The sequence below is a fragment of the Carettochelys insculpta genome, chromosome 2 (assembly GCF_033958435.1).
Source record: "Carettochelys insculpta isolate YL-2023 chromosome 2, ASM3395843v1, whole genome shotgun sequence".
Classification (NCBI taxonomy): Eukaryota; Metazoa; Chordata; order Testudines; family Carettochelyidae; genus Carettochelys; species Carettochelys insculpta.
Window position 1 is genome coordinate 58046077 of NC_134138.1, and position 22843 is coordinate 58068919.

A 22843-nucleotide genomic window follows, 5' to 3' on the forward strand; every position below is an offset into this window, starting at 1 on the left:
GCAAGCTAGTACAAGCTGTACAATTTTGCATTACTTTCAGTACAGGAATTTGAAAAATTTCTGTTCTCGCCTGTCTCCTGCTTGTAGCTTGCCTTCCAGTAGTGCACCAAATTATTTGCCTGTTTGTTGGCCCATGGAAATTGAATCCATCAAATTAACTGTGCTGGAAAACAGTGTAATAAAGTCAGACCTGCATTTCCAGCGCTGCCATTTATTATCTGTTCCTTCAAGAAATGGAGTGTTTTGAGAAGTAGCTGGACATGAGGTTAATTATACTAAACATTTATCAGATCTTCATTTTTTTTTTTTTTTTTTTTTTTTTTTTAATGCTTACTCTGGCATCCTGCAGATTGCAGGCATTTTCACATTCTTTTAGGTAAGGTGGGTTTTAGAATTGTTAATGCAACTTCAGCTAGACTGTTCCATATGAATTTTTAAAACTGCTTTATCTAGGCAATGCTTATTTGCCTTACAGTGTCTACCCAAAAGAAAAACCTAGCTTTTTCAACATCTGGGTGGATTTCATCATTTTGGCAGCTCCTAAATGAACAGGAGATTGCCATATGTAGTAAACTTTTAACCCTTTTTTTAAATAAAGGAAGGAAACCGGAGAAGTGGGAGCAGGAGACAGTTGTGGAAGTGTGTTTGTAAGGAGACTTGAAAAGCCTTTAAGGTCATAATATGCAGAATTTCTTCCTCTATCTGATTAAAGTTCTGATCCCCTCTTTGCACCATGTATGTTTGTTCAGTAGTGCATTGACAGAAGAGCACTTGTCTATTTCAGCGTCTCATCATAGCTGTTCAGTAATTGCACTTGTGTTTTAGTTTCAAGTTTTGTCACACGAATAACTTCCCCAGCCATGCATTCTCACCATTTGTATTTACTGTTTTTGGAATGCTAGGCAAACTTAATCCATAGCTTGTAAATGAAACTCTGATTAAGAGCTTTCCTTAGCTTTTCGGCTGCTTGTAAGATTTAATGTATAGACTTGGATGGATAGATTAAAAGCGGTGGTGGTGGTGGTTGGCTTCCGCCCCCCCCCCCCCCCCCCCCCCCCCCCCCCGCACCCCATGTACTGGTACAGGGTACTGAGCTGGCTGAGTAGCAGAACTTTTTGCCCTCCCCCCCCACACCCCAAAAAAAAAGTGTCGGTAATAAATATTGATGGAATTGACAGTGTAGCTGCATGAATAGTATTTGCACGATGTACAACACGCTACCAGGTTAGCGTATTTAAAAAGGTTGGTCAGGGTAACATGCATGGGAAACTGATGTTCTAAATGTACAGTAATACAAGTATAGGTTGAACCTCTTATCCAGCACCCTTGGGACTTGACTGGTTTCTCTGGGGTTACTTCTGTTTGGGCTTTAAGTGGTAAACACCAGCGCCGACATTTCGAATGAGAGAATTTGCTGGATCGTGGAATGTCAATATTTTCTAGCACATTACCCACACTCCCACTGCTTACTGGCTTCTTAGAAGTTACTTAGGGGTAATTTTAGAGCTGAATGCTGAAAGAGCCAGGACTGGTGACTGTAAACAAATTTTATAGGACTGTGGGAAATTTGGCCACACCCATAAGTGGCTGTCCAGCTAACTAAAATCATATCAGATTACAGCTGTTGCTAGACAAGAGAGTTCCAGTTTAGAGAGGTTCAGACTGTACTTTGTGTACAACAGACATGGTATAAATCATTTGAATTTGATTCATATTTCTTGTAGAGTAAGACCGCCGTCTTTAATCTCTTATCCCTGCTAGGCCACTGGAGCCACTTGAGGGATGGTTATTAATTGAGAATCTATTTTAAAGCTAAATGCACCATTTCAGAGGACCTCCTTCTCATTCTATCTTGATTGCTGACCCTGAGCTCATCTTTTGACATGGCACTTGCACATACTCACAACAGGCTTTTTCTTCTCACCTACTGGTCCAAATTCTCCAGGGGCTGTAGTAGATACGGTAGTTTTTCTTTCTGCTGATTGTGCCTCTACTTTCCCATCCTCAGTGGACAGAACGCAAACAGATTGAAATGGCCAACACCTCTAAATTCTGATTTTTATTTTTATCTTTTTTCCTCCCCGACCTTCCCTTTGACATATAATACTTGGTTTGCAAGCAAACTTGGAAACCAAAGTAGCTATCAAGTAACTTGACAGTTACTAATTTGAAAATGCTTCAGTCTAAAGCAGTTGTCTGGGCTGAGCTACTAAAAACACATCCTCTACATACAAACAAATTTTTTTTGTGCTATGGAAGGTAAATTATTTCAAGAATGGTGCATGTTTTTGAAGTCAGTGAATAAAACTTCTCCACTGAAGCTTGTATCTACTTGTCTCTCAAAGGACAATATTGCAGATACCATCCTTGAGGGCCACTCCTTGTACTTGAATTTTGCTCAAGGTGTGTGTGGGTTTGTAGCCTGCAACAGAGGGGGAAGAGTATGATTTTTAAATTAAAAGGGGGAGGGGGAGGGACTCGGACTCCTCTCTACAAGATGAGTCTCCTTTCAGGGTTAGATGAGTGGCTGACCACTTGTGGAAAAAACGATTAAGGGTATGAGAAGCATCTTGATCAGAAACTTGGTACAAATAAACTTTGCTGGATGCCAATCTTATCACATAATGGTCTTTCTTGGCAGTCACTTGATAACAAGTAGGACATCTTCATGTGACTCTCATTTCTGACTCTGATGGCTGATCATCCCGATTCTGGGCTGAATCGGGGCACATCATGGTACTCGATACAGAAGTGACTCATCCTGAAGGTGGGATTAAAAACAAGCTCTCTGGGAATCCAGTTATTAGAAACAGGACCAATAGGGACAGAGATCTGCAAAGATACACCTATGGTGAAGAATCAATAAATCTGTTTTGGAGCAGTCTCTAAAACCCAACAAACAGATAGCTGACAGTAGTCTGAATTGTGGTATGTGGAACTACTACTCAAGCTTCAGACACTTGTTCAATTAGCAGCATGTCCTGGCTTATTTTAAAACTTTTTAAAGTGCTTTGGTGTCTAAGCCTGTCCAGATAAGGTTCCATAATAGGTGTAGAATTTTTCTCATTACTACTGAAGTGGCTCTACCACTTGAGGCACTAATTTATCAGAAACTTAGAGTTGCTATCAAAGTGTCATGAATGACTTAGTACTACCGGGAACCAGAACTCTCATATGGAAGTATTGACTCTTGAGTCAACCATTAAGCATTCCATGTGTGGCTGGAGAAAATGCATATTCTGCAAAACTACCATACAGAAGCTGGTATGGTACTAGTCAAGTACCATGACTACACCTCTACAGTAGCACAGGAGTAAGTGCTTGGGAGGGAGGAGGATTTTAAAAGGAGGATGCTGAGCTTTTCCTAGAGGATTAAAATAGATAAAATTACAACTGTCTGCATGAAGTGAACTCGTTGCTATTTGGCCTATGATGCTCCAATTCCTAAAACGCAGTTGTTCATATGCAGAGGTGGAAAAAATATGCAAAAAGTTACTTGACTGAAAGTGCAGGTGCTTTCACTTCTGGGTACTTGAATACAATCAAGATGATGTGTGTACTTTTACTCAAATAGTTTTCCAGAGGGACACCAGTGCCATGTGTTAAAGCAAGTACATCCCCCCCCCTCCCCATTCCAGCAACTGTAGTCAAGTAACTTTTTGGGTACTTCGTCCACCTCTGGTCACATGACCCAAAAGTATCATAACTAAGCTGTTGGTGGCTTGCTGGGATGTATTGGTAGAGATTAGATTTAACGAGAACCATGGTTTCTCAAAAGTAAGGTTAGACCTGGGCAAGAAACAGTCTTCCTATCCACAAGCTTGAGCTTTCAGACTACCTTCCTGTTCCACACGGGGACAAAATAAAGACCAAAATCAGAGCGAGGACTTGGCCCTGGGTCTCAGACATAAACAAACCACCAAACTATTGGCTTTTTGGGGGACACCGGGGTGATATCACTCTCTTCTTTTTGGAAACTTGACTACCAGCCTAATTTCAACTAGAACTGGGTGTTACTATGACTAATCCCAGTGAAAGGTAATGAATTGATAGCCCACTAAATTCAACGATTTTAAAATGGTGCTAGTAAACTAAAATACAGCTCGTGGATCCTGACTTGTAGATTGCTACTCCATATGCAGGAGTCCTGTTTGCAATCCATGTTGTGGTAGTCTGATCACTCAAGGGAAGGGAATGTGTGAATGACAGATTTTGGCAGAGTCCCCACTTGACCCTACTAGAATTGCAAACATGGCATGTTTCTCACTGTCTGAAAACTTTATGGGTAAATTACAAGGAATTATGTTGTGGCTATGCAGAATGAGCTTTAACGAATATTTTAAGTAAAGTTTTGCTACAGCTCTCTTGCTGTTTTCTTTATCAGTGTACCTATAACTCCTTTTTGTTTGAAACTGCCTTTGGGAAAACCAGTTGTAGTCTAGTCTTTCTCCCCATAATTGAAGATCTGTCTTTGCATGGAACCAGATTCAAAGGGTTTCTAAGCAAATTGCCTTTCGCAGTTGATCATAACTAACTCTCAGTTTTTCCTTTTTCTTAATGCTGACACTTAGTATACGTTCCATACAACATTCAATTAGCATGCCTATTATGAGGTAATGTATGTTTTTAGCATGTATTCCAGCTACTGAACATATGTATTGTCTTTCCAGTTGAACTGATTCCTTCCTTCCCCCATGTGTGAAAATTAAAAGTACATGAAAATATTTTTGGTTTTTAGAACCATTACTGTACTGACTTAAACCATGTACTGATTGTTCTTTCAGGAAGTTCATTATTTCTTTGAACTTGTTAGTCACACATACCTAGGCATGACATTCTTTTCCTATGATGCGAATCTGAATAGTCTTTATTTTCTTAGAAATGTTATACTACTATGACTTCAAGTTCAGAACTGTCTGTACAAATGGGGGAAGGGGAGGAAATACTTCGAGCATTGGCCTTGTAAATCCAGGGTTGTGAGGTCAAGCCTCAAGGAGGCTATTTAGGGGTCTGGGGCAAACAAACTTTTTAAAAAGTCATGGATGGCGCTTGGCCCTGCCAAGAGGGCAGGGGACTGGAGTTGATGACCTCTTGAGGTCCCTTCCAGTTCTGAGAGAGATGTACATCTCCCTATATTAACCCTTCTAAAACAAATACACTTGTAAGACTTTTTTTTTTTTAACCTATGGGAAAATAGGTAGTTTGGCCACTGACCTCAGTTTTCTCTTGCTGACATGAATTGCTTGCTTTGATTGCCCCTTCCCAAAAAAGCCTGCTTTGATCAAAAGGCATGCAGGTACGCCTTCATGTTGCCTGGTGTCTGTTTCCCAGACAAAGGAGTGGTGCACATGCATATCTGAGTAACAGAGAGAAATCCTGGGGCCTGCTAAATGGATACTGAGCAAGGGAAAATTGAACTTTCCCCAAATCTAGAATTCCTAATACTTTGCACTTTCTCAGTAAGATGTGGAGTACATAGCATACACTAAGCCAGAGTATATTATGAATAAACACTTCTCCATTGGGCAAAAAGATTAAGGCACAAAATATTTGCACCAGGTCACACTGCAAATTGGCGGCAATTGACATGGACTCCTGGAGTGGGTGACTGACCCTACAGAAGTTAGTGTTTTACCAGTTACATTAATGGGGGCAAAATTTAAGCCATGGTTTCAACAATCAAACGTGGGCTCCTACCACTAAATAACCCTGCTTTTGTGTTTGTATATTGTATTTTACCTTGTTCATAGTTCAAAAGTCTCTGAGATGGGGTGGGGGAAGAATACTTACTAATGTTGATAGTGGCTGTCTCCAGAGGGGCAGGGTACATATTTCCTTTCCAAGGTAGACATGTTGCAGTGTCCCTTGAGATAATGTCTTCTGTTAGTATATAATAGCAAACTGAGCTTGAGGTTCACTTTTTGTTAAGTAACCTTTTAACTTAGACTCAAATCATTGTAATGCATCTCAAACAGTCACTCACTGGACTCCAAAATGACTGGATGTGACTAAACTGATATTGAACTAATTTTTCTCAGCCAATAGTCATCAATCTGTTTGAAAAGTTGGTGAAAAGAGACTGTCAAAAGTTAAATCTGGCATTCTCTAGTACCTTAGCGCCTTGCCTTTTGTAAAGAGCATGCTCACTGAGCTCCAGGCAATGAGTAACTTCACTGAAAACCTGACTCTCTTCTAGCTTTATTCTGCTGTAAGCCATGTAAAGAGTGACTGCTACAAAGGTGGTGGTGGTAATGAGCTGCTTGGTTTGCAGTTTAGCGTTCTAGACATGAATTGTTGAAGCTTTTCAACTGTCTTCAGATCTAAAGTAACTGTTCACAAAATACATAAGCTGCTCTTTTTAAAAAGTAGCTAATGGCTGTCAAAAGCATGTTGACATAAGACAGGAAAACATGGTTGCACTGTTTCATAATTAGCATACTGTTTCTATGTTTGTGTTCTCACTTAAAGAAACTAACCACTTGCATTTTCCCCACCTAGAAATTCTCCTACTTTCAAGTCATTTGAAGAAAAGGTTGAAAACTTAAAGGTAAGTCAAGCTAGCTGCCTAGCTGTTTTCTGAGACTTAGATTGATATTTATGAAGTAATCTGAATGTGGTGTTCAGATCCCCTCCTTTTGAAATTCAGCTGGGCAACTAACCTTTTAGGCTACTTTTGAAATTCAGAAGGACTCATTTGCCAACCAAGCAAACTAGTGCTCTGAAATCAAGGTGTACAGTCAACTAGGATGGCTCTATGCCAGAAGATCCCCAGCTGGGAAGACTGTTCTCTGGTCCACTTGTACTTCCAGAACTGCACAAATAGAATGGATCGTACTGTTTCAGTTCAAGGCAGCTGCACCAGTATTTCTCCTATTTGGTCCCAAAATGTAATTCCTTTTTGACTCAATCAGCTGCTGTTTCCTGCATTTCTCTTCCTTCTGAGCCCAAATTATTTCTAGGCTGCAATTCCCTGCCTACACTGCAGATTCAGACTGCCTACTTTGCTTATCATAAGAGGAGAAAAAGTAACATAATTGATGAAAAAATAAGCTATAGCTTTCTAAGCAAGCATGTTTATTAAGGGGAAAATATTAGAGAGCACACACGACTGTAAACTTACTTGTGAATAGGCTTACCAGACATCATCCCAACTCCAGACAATGCTCTGGATATAAAACAGCCCTTCACACCCCCACAAGGGCTTTTTCTGTGCTTACAAGTGGATAAGCACCTTGGGTCAACCAGAACGCTATGAATCTGAGTGGCTTTTCTTGGGCCATTTAAGCCCAAACATTTGGGCTTTAATCCTGGGAACAGGTAATTTGTAGACAGAGATCCCTATCCCGAGTTAAAGCTTCAGTGGATCACATTTGGAAGGGGATATTTCCATTCCACTTCTCCCAAATATTTCCTAGGAAACTTATTCTGCTACAGTTGTCTTGTCTTAGCCCCTTATTTTTAGTCCTTTGATGCTCGTAACACTTCCCAAAGTACATATTAATCATGTGACATGCAGTCCCACAATGATACAAATTTGCATTTCAATACAATGAGGTAGGTTCTAAGATGCATCAGTTTGTCAGTAAAACTGCCTTTCACGCATAGACAAAAGGCTTGTGTATCCAGAAGTTATATTGGGGGGGCGGGGGGAGTTAAAAGCTTTTATATTCTAGCTAGCACTAGGAATGCAAATTCTTAAATATCACAAGGTAAGGAATATATTGGTGTAATTGTATAGTAAAATGTGTGTAATCTTAGATGCCACTTTCTGAAATTTGGTGCTGAAGTCTTAATAAGCAGAGATCAATGTTTGTGTGGCTGTTTCAATTAATTTTTTTGGTGTTTTAAAGGTCTCATGTTATGGACCAGACTGATCCTTATGTAGGAATTCGGGGTTGGTGAATTCCTTTTCCCCATTGGCTTTCTGTATAAAAGTATGTTGCAACGAAAGGGAGTTTAGGAACTTCTCCATGCACTTTGGGAATGCATCTCCTCAGAGAGGAGGCATTGGAGTGCCAGGGCTTCCTCCCCACTTTGACACTCCTAACGCAGAAAGCAGGTGGCCTGCAAAAACCTTAAAAATACCTTGCCTCTGTAGGCTTTTTGGGGGGAAAAAAAAAAAAAAAACCACACAAGGTCACAGATCCCCTGACCCTGGGAGGCAGCTGCCACCACCCGAGACAGAACCACCCCTCAGACCTCAGGAAGACACACACTTGGGATGTCTCCCTCTGGGGTAAACTCTCGCGTAGGGGAGAGCTTGAAAACAATGACGAAGAAACTAAGCTGTAATCTGATGGTTGACTTTTCAGTCTGAGGCATGAATATACAGACCCTTTTCTAGGACACAGGAATCAAATCATTGCCTTGAAGTAATTTATTCACAAAATGAGAGATGGGAAAAGTACAGAGAAAATAACTGAACATACTTAGAGCAACTCAAAACATTCTGGTTACAGCACATAGAATTACTTCCCTGAGATTCAGCTCGGAAGTTAGAGTACAGGGGAAAGAATTAGCCATTAACTAGAGAAACTCCACACCAAGTCCCAAAATAAAAATAACCTGATCACATGTAACTAAACATTTCTTTTCAGCTGTGTGGGTTGTTGCAACAATCCGATAGGAATATTTGCAATACTGAAGGCCAAGGGAGACCCATGGTAAGCCAGTTATTGAAGGGTTGTGACTTTTATTCCCTAGTGTATCTCTAGCTATCTTCTTCCACTAAGTGACAGTGTGCTCCTAGCCCATATTGTGCAAGCAGTGTGAGCCTGGAAAAACTGCCTCCACAGGATAAATTCCCAAATATCCTCACGAAATCTTTTTGCAAATAGTTAGATATCAAGGAATTTTTAATCGCACTTTCTTTTTTACACTTTCTTTTTGTATTTTTAGTCTAAAGTTGGAGTAGCCAAGCCGGCGGGAGGCGACTTTGGAGAAGTTTTAAACTCAGCTGCCAATGCGAGTGCCACAGAAACTATTACAGAAGAGATACAGGAGGAGACCCAGTGAGATGGCTGCCTTCATCCTGCTACCCACTGCCAGATGCTGCAAGCAAAAACTAAGCACATGTGTAAATGTTCTTCACTGTCACTTTCCACCAGATGTGCTTTTATTTAGCACTTAGCTTTATATCACTTTGATAAAATAGCTTGTTCATGTGTTTAAAATATTTTTGAAATTCAAATAGATTGTATCAGCCTGGCTTTTTGGGGGAGGGATGCTTTTATGCTTTTCAGGTACTCTGAGAACATGTCCCTGATTTTAAAGGCAATCTCTCAAATGTTGTTTTGAAAAACTTTGTAGACAAACCTACTGATGCTGTACATACAGTATGTGGATTCACAACTTCTACATGTACTGCCAAACTGAAGGTTTATTTCACTCATTTGGTTTCAGTCCAATATTTCTCCAAACTGGACATCTGAGTTGAAAGTTTACTCAAGTTGCAGAGCCAGGATTTTTGCTTCAACCTTATAAAGTACATACTTGTGCAAACCTGCTATAAACTGGAGTATTCTACTGAAGTCAAAACCTGTTGTCCCAAACTACATTTTGTTGCATGTGAGGCAAAGGACACAACATTAACCAGCATTCAGACTTACTGACTTCAAGGTGGGTTCTGTGATTAGACTTAATATCCTCAGAGAGGGTTTCTGAGAGCTTCAAATAAAGTGAGATGCTGAATACTTTTGGTCTAGTATCTGAGCCAATATGTTCACCACAGTACGCTATTGTGAGTTCACTTGATGCTTCAACTCCTGAATTATTTTGCTGTGGTAAAAGGGTGATTCTAAAACTTTTTTTTTTCTCCCGATACTAATATTGAATCTTGCACTATAAAACTTACTTGGAGTGAAGAAAAATGTGAACACACTAATACACAGCTTAGAATGTAAAAATATGGCTTTTTAAGCACCTAATTTTCAGTAGCTGCAAAAATGTCTAGAATAGTTATGGGAATTAAGTTTTAAAGAACACTTTTTGCCATCTTGTAGCAATCTTGCACAGGATTTGCAGGCAAGAGCCACTGCTTCAGGAGGTAGAGAACCTTGTTGAGGTTCAAACCATTTCACACTCAGGACTACAGGAGTCCTATTTTTTATTAGACTTGAAAATTAGCAGTACTGTTTGCACCACTGGAGACCTCATTTCTGCTTAACTAGTGACATCTACTCTTGAAATCTTACCCATTTCAAAACCTACAGCAGATGGGCTATGTTGCTTTACATGTTGACTGTATCTACTTATGTACTTTGGAAGTTGCTTGTATTATGTACATGTCTGGCACATGTAGGTTATTACCAAATTGTAATTTATGCCAAATGTCTATCACTGAGCTTGAATTGAACTGGAAGCAATTAAAAAAAAAAAAACCTGAACAAATGTCTTATGCAAATCAGATTCCAAACATGCTCCCTTACTTTTCTTTAGACACCACTGTACTGCATTTGTGACAAGTGCCATGAGAGCATATTCACTAGCAGTGAAGTGCTGCTCATTGAGAGCAGCTTAAAAGCCCTCCTTGCTACTAACAAATCGCCACATTCTCCACAGCACACTTGTAACTGTAGACATTACATAAGTAAGCTACTCCTTGGAAAACTTCTAGCTAGCTGTAGATCTAATTTTAAAAAAAAATCAGAACTGAACTCCCATAGGAAATATCTTTCTTTCCTGCTCTTCATGTAATGGGGAAGAACTTAGTCTTCTTACTGATGACCACTTTGGCACTATTTCTTACTCAGATGGGCTGAGTTGAGTCCGTCCTGGAAACTGATTCAGGAATGTAACTTGTTCTGAGTAGCATAACTAATTCATCAACTGTTTCTGGCCTTTCCACTCTTTAAGTGATGCTTGTACACAATTTACTTATTGTTCCCTTCCAGTGATCTTTGTATTAAACTTGCTTTCAGTTTGTCATGGATTTTTAGATGTCTTGATGATCATACCATCTGTCATTGTAACAACATTTATTTACAGAGACCAGCCAATAACAGAAACAGATCCCTTGTAGGAATTTAGTTCTATCCCCTATCTTTAGCTTATTTATAGCTATTTTGCAGTTTTAGTTTTTGTAGCTAAGTAGTGTGGGGGATACAACTGTTTCCTACTGTAAACTGCTGTGTATCTGTCTCTTAACAGAAACTGCTTCTGTGAATCTTTAACTGCCACTGACGACCCTCAGGCATGAATACCTAGGGACTCTGTTAGCCCTGAAACCTGTGAATAAAACGTTATGGGTGTTCTTTCAAAAAGTTAGTAACTGAACACGGCCGTAATGCAATTCTGAAACTTCACTATGAGTACAAAAATGCTTTCCCTGTTTCCCAGTATCCACATTTCACACCCTTCTGTTTCCCACACCCCCTTTTCTGGTCTCTACTGCTTCCTGGTGCAGTACAGCTGGTTCCCTGGGGGCGGGGGGGAACCGCTCCGTTTCCAGGCGCGGTAAATTCATAACACCTTCACACCCAAATGCCACTTTAGAACAGAGCGACCTTTCCCCCTTGCACTTTCAGGGGCGGCCCTGGCCCTGCAGCTTGCGCCCTGCCGGGATGAGCAGCACAAGTCCGCCCATTGACCTGGGGCCGCAGGGTGTAGAGCTGCGGGCTGCCGGGGATCCGTTCGCTGACGATGACGGGACACCAAGGGCACGCTGGGGGGCGGGACCAGCCCGGCAGCTGCTGCCGCTACCGCTGCCTGACCCTGCGCGCTCGCACCAGACGCGAGCCGCGTCCCTCTCTTTCTCCCTCCCCTCCGCAGCGGCAGCGGCAGCCAGGCTCCCCGAGGGTAGATCCGGCCCGAGGGGCTATTCCTCCGCCATTAGGTGCAGTGCGGCTCCCGCAAGCCAACCGAGATGGCGGCGCCGCCCCTGTGCGCGAGGCGGCGCTCTAGGACGGCCGCGCGCTCCTCTATGGTTCCGGCGGGAGAGGCGGAGGTCACGCCCCGCCCTCCGGACGGAAGCGACATGGCGACTCGGAGCTGGGGCCGCGCCGCCTCCCGGAGGCAGCTGTGGCAGCTGCTGGGCGCGGTGCGGCGCGGCAGCAGCCAGGGGGCGGGGGACTCGCCAGGCGCGGGCATCTCGCCCCCCGAGCCGGACAAGCAGCTGAGCGGCTTCCCCAGCGCCTTGAGCGCCGGCACGCGGCAGGTGAGAATGCGGGGGGCGGGTCAACCAGCGGCCGCGCCGAATCACGTGACACGGGGCGACGGAGCGAGTGGCGATTGCTTGTCACGTGCGGAGGGCGAGGGGCGGAGCCTCACAGCAATTGGTGCGTGCCTGAGGGAGCGCTCAGGCAGGCGGCGCCCCCTGCTGGCCGCGGCTCCCCCGGGCGGGGCCCGTACCGCGTGGTGTGACAAAGCCTGTGGAGCGGGGCCTGGCAGTGCCCGGGCAGGCTGCAGCTGAGCTCGGCGGGGGGGCGGGTCCCTGGGACACGCGGAGCCTGCACCCCTGTGGCACGCGGCGCAGTCCGGCCGGCAGGCAGGGTTGCCCACCTGTCCGTGAATTTACCGCCAGCGCATTCTGGTGATGTATGCACGGCAACGATGGCGTTTCACCTGTGGCCATTTAGGTCGTCTTCGTACGGTGGAAACGTCACCTCCGTAAAGCGGTTGTCTGCCCGTCAGTTCTCCTTTTGGCCGCGAGTGAAGTTCCCGTGGCTGGCGAGCCTGGCGCAGGGGCGCGGTGCGGCTCCTCGGCAGCCCGAGCAGCTCAGGCTCTAAGCTCCCCTCGTTCAAGTTTGCCTGTCGGCAGTTACACCTGCACCTGGTGTCCTCACCGCCCCCCCCCCCCCCGCGTTGGGCTCGGGGAGGGGCTTTGGGTGGGATGACAGTGGCCACTGAGAGTGGCAGGGCAGCGAAGGGCAGCCAGAGGCCCAGCAGTGGTCTGCGTGTGACCCGCAAGACGCGTTTACTTCTGCCCACGTGCCAGGGTTGCCAGTTCCTCTGGTTTCTGTCTGCATAGTTTTTAGTCTGTTAGTATTATGAAATGACAGTGGTATCTGAAGTGAGGCACATGGTGATGGCACAGGATATTGTGAGAACCGTGTGCTCCCTCTGCATCCAGTCAAAGTGCTGGTATGGTTCAGTTGGCACATCCTGCAAATTATATGCAAGTGCTCATAGCTAAACTACCCATCGTGGGAGATCACCTTGGTTATGACAATCTTGCAGCCCACTGAAATGAAGGAGTGCCACTCATGCAGCCCACTTACTAGATTGCCCAGCGTTGGGGTATGGGATTGGGATGCAGTAAAGGGTGCTGGACATGATAGGGAGTTTGGGTATCCCCTTCTGGCAGTGTCTTCTAAGTGGGGGTCTCCATCAGCTGCTGCGTCCACAGCCCCAGCAGCTTCCCATGAGGCAGCATGTGGAGACCTCACCCTTGTACCCCACAAGGCTGTCAGGATACGTTAGCAGCTGGAGCCCCACTGCATTGACACTTGTGTTGGAGTTGGTTCCCTATGTACACTTTGGATCAGGGTGTATCTTTGTTGCAGTGTTAACTCAGTTCTCCTCAGTTAGCCTAGCTTGAGTTAGAGCAGCCACACCATGAAATAACACTCATGTTGTTGTTACGAGACTGGCCTTGTACTTATTTGTTGGGTACTAAAACTCTTGGGGACGCATGGTTCTTAGCACTGCAGTAAACTAAGCCAACTCTTTCTGAGTGAATTTTGGGAGAATTTGTTTTCTCTGGGCACGTGATGATCTTGTGGGAAGTCAGGATGATTACAGTCACAGTACATGGCACTCATATTAGCAGCTTACAAGATGTGCTCTCTCAAGGTTTAGTCTGTAACTCATGACTCTTCTTAAAAGTACCTCTACAAGTGAAGGGGTTTTGTGTGTGTGTGGGATTCTAGTGATAGGCCACACTTGAGTTAAAACTTAAGTTAATTTTGCAGTAGCAGCTTTTCAGAAGAACAGGAATTAAGTCAGAGTTAGAGGAGCACAGACACTGACTTTTCTTTTTCCACACTTGTTCAACCCCTACTCTGCCTCAAGGCCCCACCTCCACTCCTTCCCTTCCCCAAGACCCTGCTTTCATTCTGCCTCTTCCCAGCCCTGCCCTGCCCACTCACTACATTTTGCCCTTCCCAATCCTTTCTCTGAACTGCCATACAACTTTGGCTGCATCCGCAGTCCCCAGTGGCTGTTGAATAGCGGTGGGGAAAAGCTGTGGCCAGTGGGTGCTGAGCACTCGTTATTTTTTTCTGTGGGTGTCTTTCTGGCTATGTCTACGCTACAGTGATCTGTCAACAGAAGTCACTGTCCAAAGAGATCTTCTGACAGAACTTCTGTCACCAGATCGTGTTCACGCACAAAAGCGGATTGGGAAGGCGATCTGCTCTGTCAATAGAAAGTGGCCAGGTAGCCTGGCCACTTTCGTGATGGAATGTGCTCTGGAATCCTAGCAGACAGGGTCGCATGGATGGCAAGCCCTTCAGGGAACTTTGACCAGGCATGCCCTTAAAGGGTCCCTGCTCTGACCCACATTCCTTGCCCATGTTGAGGCTTTCCTTCCTCCTTGATGGACAGCAAAGCTACCGAAGGGCTCACGCACTTTCTGGGGGAGAGTTTTGTCTTTCCAGATTAGCCATGGTACCAGAGCAGCCCCCGGGCTTGTGCTGGACCCACCCCCAGTTGGTCAAGCTGTTGATCACCCTGATCGTGGCCATCTGCCACCTCATCCGGTGGGACAGACTTGCCAGCAGGCTCGAGGAACACACCCTCGTACCCTAAGGATCCACCTGCGCCCACCCCCCGGGTGACCAGCCGTGTCTGGGGGTACAGCTTCCAGTGCCAACTGGTCATGGGACAGTGGGCTAACCAGCAGTGGCTCCAAAACTTCCGCATGAAGAAGGACACCTTGGAATGCGGTGCCTGCGTGGCCCCTGCCTTCCACAGACAGGACACCCGGAAGTGGCTGGTTGTCCCCCTGGAGAAAAGGGTCACCGTCGCCCTCTGGGAGCTGGCTGCCCCGCGACAGCCACAGCTCTGTCAGGCACCAGTTTGCATTGGGAGGCCCATTGCTGGGGCCATCCTCATGCAGGTAAGGAGTGCTCAGGCTGCAGCCGTGCATGGGGGTTTGTGGATGGGGGAATATGGGCAGGGGCGGGGGAGTCCTGGCCAAGGGGGATCTTCGGGGAGTTGGGTTGGAGTCAGGTTGGGAAGGGAGGAAGCCCCATCCCTGGGGGGACTGTGTTATCCCCCCCTCCCCACAGACCCACTGCTGGGGTGGGGGGGAGGGTGGCCTCTCAGCGAGGGTTCCTGGAAAGCCCCGGGGAGGTGAAGGAGGCTGGGAGGGGGGTAGAGGACACCCCCCCCATCACCCCCTCATGTGTCTCTTTGGTCTTCATTCTGTGCAGGTAGTGATGCCATCAACACCATCCTGCTCTAGAGGGTTTTCTGCTTCGCAGACCTGCATGTGGTCATGGCTGGCTTCAGCACCCTGGGGTTCCCCAACTGTGTCAGTGGCATCAACAGGACCCACATCCCCATCTGCACCCCAGACCACAGCATGGCCCACTACATCAACCACAATGGGTACTGCTCCATCGTGCTGCAGGCCTTGGTTGACCACCGGGGATGGATCCTGGACGTGTATGTTGGGTGGTCAGGCCAGGTTCATGACGCATGGGAATTCTGCAACTCTGGCCTGTGCTGGAGGATGGAGGCAGACACCTGCATCCCTTTCTGGCAGCTGGTGATCAGGGATGTGCAGATGCCACTGTGCATCGGGGGTAGCCTGCCTACCCCTTTGTGCCCTGGCTCCTGAGTCCGTACGTCGGCCACCTGGACCCCACTCAGGACCTCTTCGACACCCACCTCAACGGGGCATGGAACTAGGCTGCCTGTGCCTTTGGCTGTCTGAAGGCAGGGGTCTGGTGCTTTCTGACCTGGCTGCATGTGAAGGAGCACAATGTCTCCCAAGTCATGGCTGCCTGCTGTGCCCTCCACTATCTCATGGAGGGGAAAGGAGAGGCCTTCCTCCCAGGGTGGGGGCCCAGCTGGCCATGGGTACAAACAGTGGGACAGGGCACAGCTCACAACCACCCAGCCCACAGGGACAGGCAACAGATCCAGAAGGCCCTGAGGGACAGCTTCTCCCACGGCCCCCACTGATTCTCCCCAGGGCACCCTGGCAGCGGCCTCGTGCCCACAGCCCTACTCTCTCCACACCATGACCCTTCCTTTCATCCACACACTCCTCCCTGTGTTCTCCCCAGTAATGATGGACGTGGGCGTGGTGAAAAAATAAACTCTTCACTGAGAAACTGTAAAGGCCTGTAAAAACCAGCTGTTATTCGTGGAAACTACTTACAGAGTGCACCTTTCAACATACATACATTGGGGGGTGGCTTGGGGCCGGAGGTGAGGGACCACGACCCCAGAGGGAACCTGAGTCCAAGTGGCACCAGCTGCAGGATGTCCTGACACAGGTTCTGTGTCCCGTTGGGCCTGGGAAGGGGATGGAAGCACAGGGAGGTTTGGATGGAGTGGGGTGGGAGTGCGATGGGGTCAGGCTGAGCAGGGGAAGCCTGGGGGGCAGAGAGGGGCTGGCAAGGTGGGGGAGACGAAGGGCAGGGGGAGCATCTATGGCCAGCAGCCACCGTGCCAGGTCCAGGACTGCTGATGGGATGTCCTGCAGTGCTGGTGTGGCAGCGGCAGAGGGGACAGGGGCACGGATGGCTGGGCCAACTAGTCCCACCAGACGCCGGTGATGGCATCTAGTCAGGACATCAATTGGTCCCATGCTTACGTCTGCCACGCCCGGTCTTCCTGGCCCTCCTGCAGGTCTATCTACCAGTGAAGTGCGACTGTGTATGTCCACAGGGCGTTTTCCTCGACCCGGTGATGGTCCCTCTGTCCACAGGGCCACCCTGGTGGTGGTGGGCCTCTCATGTGCTGCTCCAGGGCTGGGTGACTCTGGGCCCAGGATGGGGCTGGCTGGCCCTGGCAGTGTGATTGGGCTTGCCAGGCCCTCGGATGGTGCAGCTGTAAGAAGAGAGGGAGATGGTGAGTCCTTCCCGCAGCACGGCTCCCAAGGCCATGGGATGGGGCTGTCTCGGGAGTATGTGCCTGTGCCCCCTGCATGGCAGGCCTTTCCACACGGGGTCTCCTTGGTGCCTCAGGGACCGGGCGGACCGCTGTACCACTCCTGCCCCCCCACCACACAGGCTAGCAACTGGAGGGGTCTGGTCACAGAAGGGTCCCCATATGGGTGGCAGGCGAGCTGGGTGCAGCCTGGCCCTCCCTGCCCCCCCAGTATGTGTGTGACCCATGGTGCTGTCCATGAGCGATGGGTGCTGACAGTCACCTGGGGGCACGCCCGTGTGCTGGCGGCACGCTGCTTGGTGATGTGTCCAGGGTGGAGCCATTGCCCATGGGGCCGGCCTGCTCCCTGCTGTGGCAGTGGCAGGTGCCCCACTTCCCCCAGGGCCTTGGGGCTCATGCCACCCCCCTGTTCTCACCATACGGTCCCCCAAAGAGATCTGGAGATGCCCTGGATGTCTCCTCGCTCAAGTGGCCCGAGTCCAGGGCAATTACCAAGGTCCCAAGCCTGGACTCAGTGTCCAGCTCCAGCTGCGCCTGGGGTTCCTGGCTGCTCCAGCTGTGGTGGTGGCAGCGGTGTGGGGTGGGGCGCTCCTTGGCCATATCAAATGCTGCTGTGGTGAGGGTGCCATCCTTGCCCCCCAGGAGCTGGTGCAGTTGGGAGTAGTAAGAGCAGGTGGCCATTCCTGCCCCTGACCTGTGCCATGTGTCCTAGGCCCTCATGTACCCCTGCCACAGTTCTTTGACCTTTGCCTGTACCTGCTCCAGGATGCATTTGGGGTGTCCGCATTCAGCCAGGGCTGGGCTGAGGCAGGCATACCCCAGGGGATTTGCCTCTTGGCGTTAGGGTCTAAAAGAATGGCCTTCTCGACCCACAGACTGAGCAGGTCCTCCAGCTCTGTGCCAGTCCATGATGGGGTTCTGCATTTGGTTCCCCAGGGTGGGTCCTGAGATCCCTTGGGCTGTTCCGCCAAGGCCCTAGGGGTCTCAGGGTGCCTGGCTTTCGGCCATGGGTCCTCATTGGTGGGTCTAAGACGTGCTGGACAGCCAGTCAGTACACTGCTGCTTGCACTCTCAGCTTCCTACCAAGGGGCTTCTGGAGCTCCCTGGAGGCAGAGAGCATAGAGCTGTGATTGCTGTGGACAGTGTTGCCCCAGCCAGCTGGCTTGTGCCATGGAGGACTATTCTGTCAAAAGAAGCCCCCTCCTGGGGCGTCTACACTTGTTTATTGTCGACCGAATCAGTCGACAAAAGCCTTATGCCTAGTGACAGAGAGGCAGAAGGCTGTTGATGAAAGTGCTGAGTTTTGTGCATGGACATGCTGTGAGTTTTGTCGACAAAACCCTCTAGTGTACACGTAGCCTCTGTGAAATCCAATATCAGAGTCCTGAGAAGAGCTTGCTTTTGTTTTTACCTGTAGATTCTATCTCCTTTTTCACTTTCTCCAAGTCCCATTCCAATTCATCTAAAGCCTTTAAAAAAATTATGAATTTGTCAAACATTCTCTGCTGGCATTTAGTTTACCATTTGCTAGGTCTTATTTTCAAAACTGACATCTGCTGCCAGTGCATAAAACCACTGTCTAGACCAGCACTTCTCAACCTGTGCGCATCCAACTAGACTACTGCTGTGGCCCAGCTGTGGGCTTAATTTTTCCCCCCCCAAATTTGCTGCTCTGGTCTGGCAAGAGCAAAGCTGACTTGGGAATGGACGAAAGCGTGGAACTGGGCTGCAGCTGGGACTAGAGCTGGGCTGGTGCCAGGGCAGGGGGTGGAGTGGCGCTGTGGCTGGAGGGAGAATGAGACGGGGTGGTGCTCCCTCCCTATCCAGAAGCACTGGAATGCGTTGCCCAGAGAGGTGGTGGAATCTCCATCCCTGGAGGTTTTTAATTCTGGGTTTGAGAAGGTCCTGGCTGGGATGACTTAGTGGGGGTTGATCCTGCTTACAGCTGGGGGCTGGACTAGATGACCTCCTGAGGTCCCTTCCAGCCCTGTGGTTCTATGATTTTATCCCTTGTTGAGGTTGGCCCAAGCCCTGCTGTGCACCCCTCCAAATACTCCTCCATGTGTCCCTAGTTTGGGGACCTCCACGTTTGATAGACAGCACCAAGAAAAAGATGTTTTTCCCCAATTTCCACTGTGTAGTCGTGTAAGAACCAAGGACTATCCTGGTCCTCAGTGAACTGTCTATGAGAGGGTGAAATGTTTGAGTAGTTTTGCAATATTTATGGGGGAAGGGTAGCAAAGCCACACTTAACCACAATTCTCTGATGCAAACTAACAAGCCAAAAGAACTGCAGTGTATGGTAAATACTTCACTTCACATGAAGGTTGAGGAGGGAGAGGAGTCAAGAAAATACAGCATAGATACTAGAAAACTTTTAATTTTTGTGCAGTAGGAATTTGTGGTGGAATAAAGTACTTCAAAACATTGTAGATAAAAACAGTCATTTTTTAAATTAAGCCCCTTGTGTTTCATGCTTTTTGGGAAACGTTTTGCAAAGAGTACATCTGGAAATCCTACACACAGTTTCTGGGATGGATTATTGTAGATCACCACTCTTATTGATGTAGTAGATTGGTGCGGAGCTAGTCTATAGAAACTAAGCTAATCCCCACTGGACAGGCAAAGATGGAAGGAAATAGTGAGAGAGGCATCACACACCAATGGGCGCTGAGCCTGTGGTGGTTGATGATGATGATGGCCACTCTTACATTTTTCTGTGTTGGAATTTTGGAAAAAACAAATTGAATTTCATAAGCGACTTGAGCTTTACCAAATTGAAAGCACGATATAATGATTCCGACAATGTTGTTGCCTAACAGATCATCTGTGTTTGTACATGGCAGAAAATTAGACCGATTCCAGTTTCCCCATTTACTTGACATGTACTTTGGCAAAGCCAACTTAAAAAGCATTACCTACACTAATTATTACGGTCTTTGCTAGGCAATTTTCTTTTTTTTTTTTTCCATGCATGGCAGCAAGAATTGTCAAGCTTCGAGCACATTTTAATGTTGGTATTTCCTCATAGTCAAGCATTCTCTACAGCTGCTGTGTGCTTCACTATATTAATATTATTCTTTTCAAAGACCTGTATTTGCTTTTTTCTTTTTCATTCCCCATTTAAAGGTAGAAATTTTTTTAAAGTTATATATAGCTCAGTTCTATTATATAGCTCTATAAATATATTTATATATATTAAATATATTAAATATTTATATATTTATATATATTAAATATATTATAGAACTATTATATAGTTCTATAAATAGCTCAGTTTTATTCTCATAATAATTTGCTGAAAAGCTGACATGCAATGTTAAGATCAATTCCACACTTGTTTCTTTGTTTAAACCAATATAAAACAATGTTATGTGTTACAATTCTCTTTACACAATATGTGGGTGACAGCCAAGGCTTTGAAAACTACAGTGCAGACTTAACTTTGATGCATGTATAAGAAGAACAGATATATTAGAAGTTGTTTTCTGACTACCATGCAATCTGTTCAACAAAATCCTTAAAAGACAAGTATTTTTATCGTATGTCCTTGTACGTATGCCAGAAGCAAGATTTCAGAGTAACTTATGAAGGCCTGGCTGTTAAGTAAGAGTTGATTCATTTTATGTTTGTGTTGGTAGAGAAAGAAAATGTAGTTGTGGATCTTAATTGAGTGTTATTTGCTAGCTTTTCAGTGCTTGAGAAAAACATTAAAATAGAACAGAGTAACCTTACATTTCATTAAATGTTTTCTCCGTATGATAGACTAAAGAGTATAATTTTTTGGTAGGAGAGTGAATAACCTAAGTTTTGTAGCTCACTATCTTTAAGTGGAAATGACTGTTACTATGATTTCTTTTTAGTTTAGGAAAAGCGTGCATTGGCACAGTACTATGTTCTCTTTGCTGCTGCTGTTTCCTTAATACTAATGGAAAAGAAGATACTAGGTCCACATTTTACATTTAGGCAAAATCTTAAACATCTCAAATGTTGATTCTGAAGTTATTTATTAAAATATTTGTGTGCAAACCTAGTTTTCAGTCCTTTAAATTTAATAAAATGTAAGTTGTTGGAAGCAAAAAACAAGAGAGAAAAAACCCATTCCAAAACTCATAGCTCTCTGCAGATCACTTATAACCACAAGGTGGAGGTAACAGAACAAAGAATCCTCTTTCGTGGAAGTAAGCTAACTTTAGTTTTATTGACAGGGTTCAGAGGTAGTCATGTTAGTCTTTTTCAGCAAACATTGGTCCACTGGTACCCTAAAGACTAAGAATTTTATTATGGCATAAACTTTTGTGAGTTGTAACTCATCTCATCAGCTAGATAAAGTGAGTTGCGACTCACGAAAGCTTATGCCATAATAAAATTGTTAGTCTTCAGGGTGCCACTGGACTCCTGGTTCTTTTAGTTTTATTACGACAGAGGGCGCTAGATCTTTTAAGATACAGTGGAAAAATACTGTACGTTTGGATTTTCTGTCTAGTCACGATTAAAACATATTACTCTTGGAAAATGTTATAACTGTGAATAAGTAAGGTAGAGATTTATAAACATGCTTAAATGCCTTAAGAGCACAAGTCCATTAGGCAATGTTGAAAATCTCACAGTTCACTTTTATTTTGATCTTTTTCTTATTCATGAATGCACATATGTTTTATTATATCTGTGTATTGAATAGTTCTGTGGTTTACCATTGTATCTCACTTGGTGGAGGCACAATGCTTAACATGTAGATCTCACCTTCTGTTCTCTGTATCATTGCATATTTATATTAACCTTTCAATTGTTTAAATTTGTTTCTTCATTTAAAATTATGCTGTGATGCTTGTTTTTCATTTAAGCCTTCTTGATATGTAATACACTTTGCAGTTTCTGTATCTCCTTCGGTACAAACAGTCTACTATTTTGCCTGAACATGAAGATTTTTGACATCCATTTGAAGTTCCCTCTTCTGAATCTGTGGTAATACTACAGTACAGTAAGCCCTCGAAATGTGCAGTTTCGAGTTGCACTTAACTCACGTTAACACAAGTTAAGTACAATGCAGAATCCCACTTCTCCTCAGCCCTGGCTCAACCCCCCGATCCTTCCTGGCCCCGGTTCAACCCCTGTGGCCTGGCTGCGGCTCACCACCCCCACGTGTGGCCCAGCTCAGCCCCTGGCCCAGTTCAACCTCCCGCCCTGGTTCAATGGCCCCAGTTCATGGTCCCACACTGCCCCGCTCTGGCTCACCCCTGTCCTGCTCCCGTGCACAGCTCCAGCTCAACACCACCCCTCCGCCCCCCTGCAGCCCTAACCCACCCCAGGCTTAACCCACCGCTCCACTCCCGAGGCCCTAGTTCACTGCCAGGCTTAACCCTCCTCAACTGCCCACCCCCAACCACAGTATTTATCTTTCAACAGGAGTTCCAAGTGCTCCTGCTGCTTCCCCAGCTACAGAATGGGCTTTCTGCAAGGGAGAAAAGCTGCCCCCTGACTTACATGAAATTTGAGTTTTGCGAGGGTGCGTGGAAACGCAACCCTCGTGTAACTCTAGGGACTACTGTAACGATTAACTTTTATTCCTCTAGAAATGTATTTTTGATGGAAAAACATAGATAACATTTTCAATGATTACATTTGTAATAAATTACATATATATTTTTTAACTTTAGGGGAAGATATTGCAAATGCATGTTAATCCTTTATTATGAGCACATTAACTTCCAAATAAATTTTGAGATGGATCCTAAAATCGGTAAATGAACACTTTATATAATGGAGTCCAGCAAGCCAT

At 46.0% G+C, this 22843-nt stretch overlaps 1 protein-coding gene across 3 annotated transcripts in view; it reads left to right on the top strand.

The window, feature by feature from the left end:
• LOC142009261 (tumor protein D52-like) overlaps positions 1 to 22843 on the top strand; it is a 195419-nt gene that overhangs the window by 42396 nt on the left and 130180 nt on the right. The window contains exons 5-6 of one of the 3 annotated variants that reach the window (XM_074987051.1): positions 6499 to 6547; positions 8899 to 10942. In XM_074987051.1, the coding sequence (XP_074843152.1) occupies positions 6499 to 6547; positions 8899 to 9015 (166 nt within the window). In that variant the 3' untranslated portion in view covers positions 9016 to 10942. Of the gene's footprint in view, positions 1 to 6498; positions 6548 to 8898; positions 10947 to 22843 lie in introns of those variants that run through there. The other 2 variants (XM_074987050.1, XM_074987052.1) reach the window with 2 other exon arrangements.